General features: G+C 51.4%; 1 protein-coding gene across 6 annotated transcripts in view; it reads left to right on the top strand.

Moving 5' to 3' along the window:
* The window catches only part of tns1b (tensin 1b), a 160,265-nt gene that overhangs the window by 146,998 nt on the left and 10,767 nt on the right, over window positions 1–2,500 (top strand). For all 6 annotated transcript variants that reach the window (XM_080839271.1, XM_080839272.1, XM_080839275.1 and 3 more), the window contains 2 exons: window positions 1,765–1,954; window positions 2,137–2,500. The exon at window positions 2,137–2,500 is cut by the window's right edge and continues 778 nt beyond it. In XM_080839271.1, the coding sequence (XP_080695397.1) occupies window positions 1,765–1,954; window positions 2,137–2,500 (554 nt within the window). The remainder of the gene's footprint in view (window positions 1–1,764; window positions 1,955–2,136) is intronic.

Below are 2,500 nucleotides of genomic sequence, written 5' to 3'. Positions count from 1 at the left end.
TTTCATCCGTGGGTATATTGGGCGGGTTTTTTAGTGGGGAAAGGGACGCGTTCTAAGTGGGGCTGATTTATGAGCCCTCCTCACAGGCGTGTGTGTAGGAGCAGGCCTTCAAAGGGACAACGCTCCCGCTGGGCTTCCTAGTCCTACCACACCACCATCCACGAACACGAGAGGGCCCAGGAATATCATTTCATAAATTGGCTCGTGAAGGAGGTGCACTTGTTTTTCTGTCTCGAAACGCTCCAAGTCTGCCTGCGGTGTGTGTTGAACTCAAGGGGTCATGGGAAACAGAATCTCTTTTTCTCCCAGAATAAAAAAACAGACAATGACCCGGCCAACTTGTAGAGTTGCTGTTCAGTGCATCAGTTTGTTTTAATATTTTGCGATGCCTTCCCTGTAAGTTCACGAAACATCTGCTTGAATAAACTGCACTGTGTGTTTATTCGAATGGAAAGGCAAATGATTCTGTTCCAAGACACAGTGCAGAACTTGATAAAGAACAGGCCCACTGTATCCAAAACAGTGAGCTTTCTTATCCATCCTTCCTGGGGTTCTGTCTAGTCCTCTCTCTCTTGGCTCCGCTTCTTCTTCTTCTTCTCCTGGTCTGGAGTGCTGCTTCTTCTCTGCTGTGTGTGTCTGAGAGTGTGTGTGTGTGTGTGTGTGTGTGTGTGTGTGTGTGTGTGAGAGTGTGTGTGTGTGTGTCTGCTCTGTTGTGTGTTGTGACTTTCATGTTGCATCTCTGGCGTTTCTGCTCTGCCCCCTATGCTGTCAGACTCAGAGAGTTTCAGTGAGGAGGAGGAGGAAGGTAAGAGCCCAGTAGATCTATCACGGGCGGGCAACACCCCATCACCAACCCATCCCCACCCCTCAGTGATCCACCCCTCACATCTCACTGCAGTCCCACCGCTCCCATGCCTGAACACGTCAGACCCTATCACTGGCTCAAAGACTCCTAGACCCCCACTGCACACGTTCTTCTTTCCTCCATCCCTCCCTTCACACACCTTAGCTTCATGGTCCTCTTCTGATGAAGTGTTTCATGTTTTTCAGCTCTTTGTATGTGTGCGTGTGTGTGTGTGCAAAACAGGTTACAAAACATGCAGCAAAACATTTCATTGCAAAAGGTCTTTTCCAGTTTTTATGTTGTGCAGTCCTCAATCCCTTTAATTTGGTTTTGCTTATCGACACAGCCATTGTAAGCAAATTTGCCAATATGTCCAATATGCCCGCTCTCTGTAAACACACTTCACAATCCACACCTCAGTGAGACGGTGAACATCAGGGGCAATGTTCAAAGCAGAGCTAACACAGGTTAACAGGAGAATCATTAGCAGTAAAAACTGCAGTCAAACAGGTTGGACCCAACCACATGTATATCTACTGAAGGTAGAGGAGGCAAGAGAGCGTTACAACGCCCTCAGGTCTCGCCTAAACACAGCAGAGAGGGTTTGGAACTTGGCAGAATTCCTTCATAGTTGTCTGACAAGTAAAACCAAGTTTAAATTCAAATATCATTTTAGTATAAAAGCATAGCAGTTTAAGCACACACATAGTCATTTATTATGTGGTGATATTTCAACCCCGAAATAACAACAGTCCCACTGCAGGACCACAGGTCTCACCACACATTTGCTCTGTGTCCCAGTGGGTGTCACTATTCATCTCATCTCAGTCCGCTCATCTCACATTCAATAGTGTGTGACCCCAACTAGTCTTTATTGAGGTGGCAGCTCTTTGATAGCGATATCTCTGTGGGTTTTCCAGAACCACGCAGCTATGTGGAGTCGGTGGCCCGGTCAGCAGCCCAGGGGGGAGGCCCAGCGGCGGCGGCGGCGTCTTCTGTCCCCCCCAGCCATGAGCCGGACGGCCCGGCCCGGACCGCCACCCTCTCTGGGCCCTCACACGCGTTCAACGCGCCGCTCTCCTCCAGCAGCCCCATTCAGAGCCCTGACAGGTTAGTGCAAAACAAAAGTACAGTATCCAGATGACATTTACATTTACATTTAGTCATTTAGCAGACGCTTTTATCGAAAGCGACGTACAAGGGAGATGAAGTTCAAGTACAGAGACAGAGACACTGAGTGATGACAAAAGGCTTTCAGTAACATGTCTTCTTCTTTTTCCTCGCGGTCTTAGAGAGCACCCTCTGACTGACAGCAGCGTCGGCCTGATCTCCTGCCCTCAGCCTGCCTTGGACTCCGCTGGGTTCCGCTCGCAGCCATCCGAGCAGAGCGCCTCCCGCACCCCCACCCCCTCCTACCCCGTCTCCAGCAGCCTCTCGGGCAGTTACATGACCCCTGACCTCAGCCCCTCCCTCCCCGACAGCACCTACTCCAGCCTCCCCAGCCTCCAGCCGGCCCCTGGAAGCCCCGGTGCCCTGCACCACACCATGGCCCCCTACGTACCCTCCAGCCCCATCCTCCAGCACCGGCTGGCCAGCCTTGACAGCCCCAACCTCCAGCACCGGATGGCCAGCCTTGACAGCCCCAACCTCCAGCAC

This window comes from Sprattus sprattus, assembly GCF_963457725.1.
Source record: "Sprattus sprattus genome assembly, chromosome: 5".
NCBI lineage: Eukaryota > Metazoa > Chordata > Actinopteri > Clupeiformes > Clupeidae > Sprattus > Sprattus sprattus.
The sequence above is the reverse complement of the archived record's forward strand: the minus strand, read 5'-3'. Positions and strand labels throughout refer to the sequence as shown.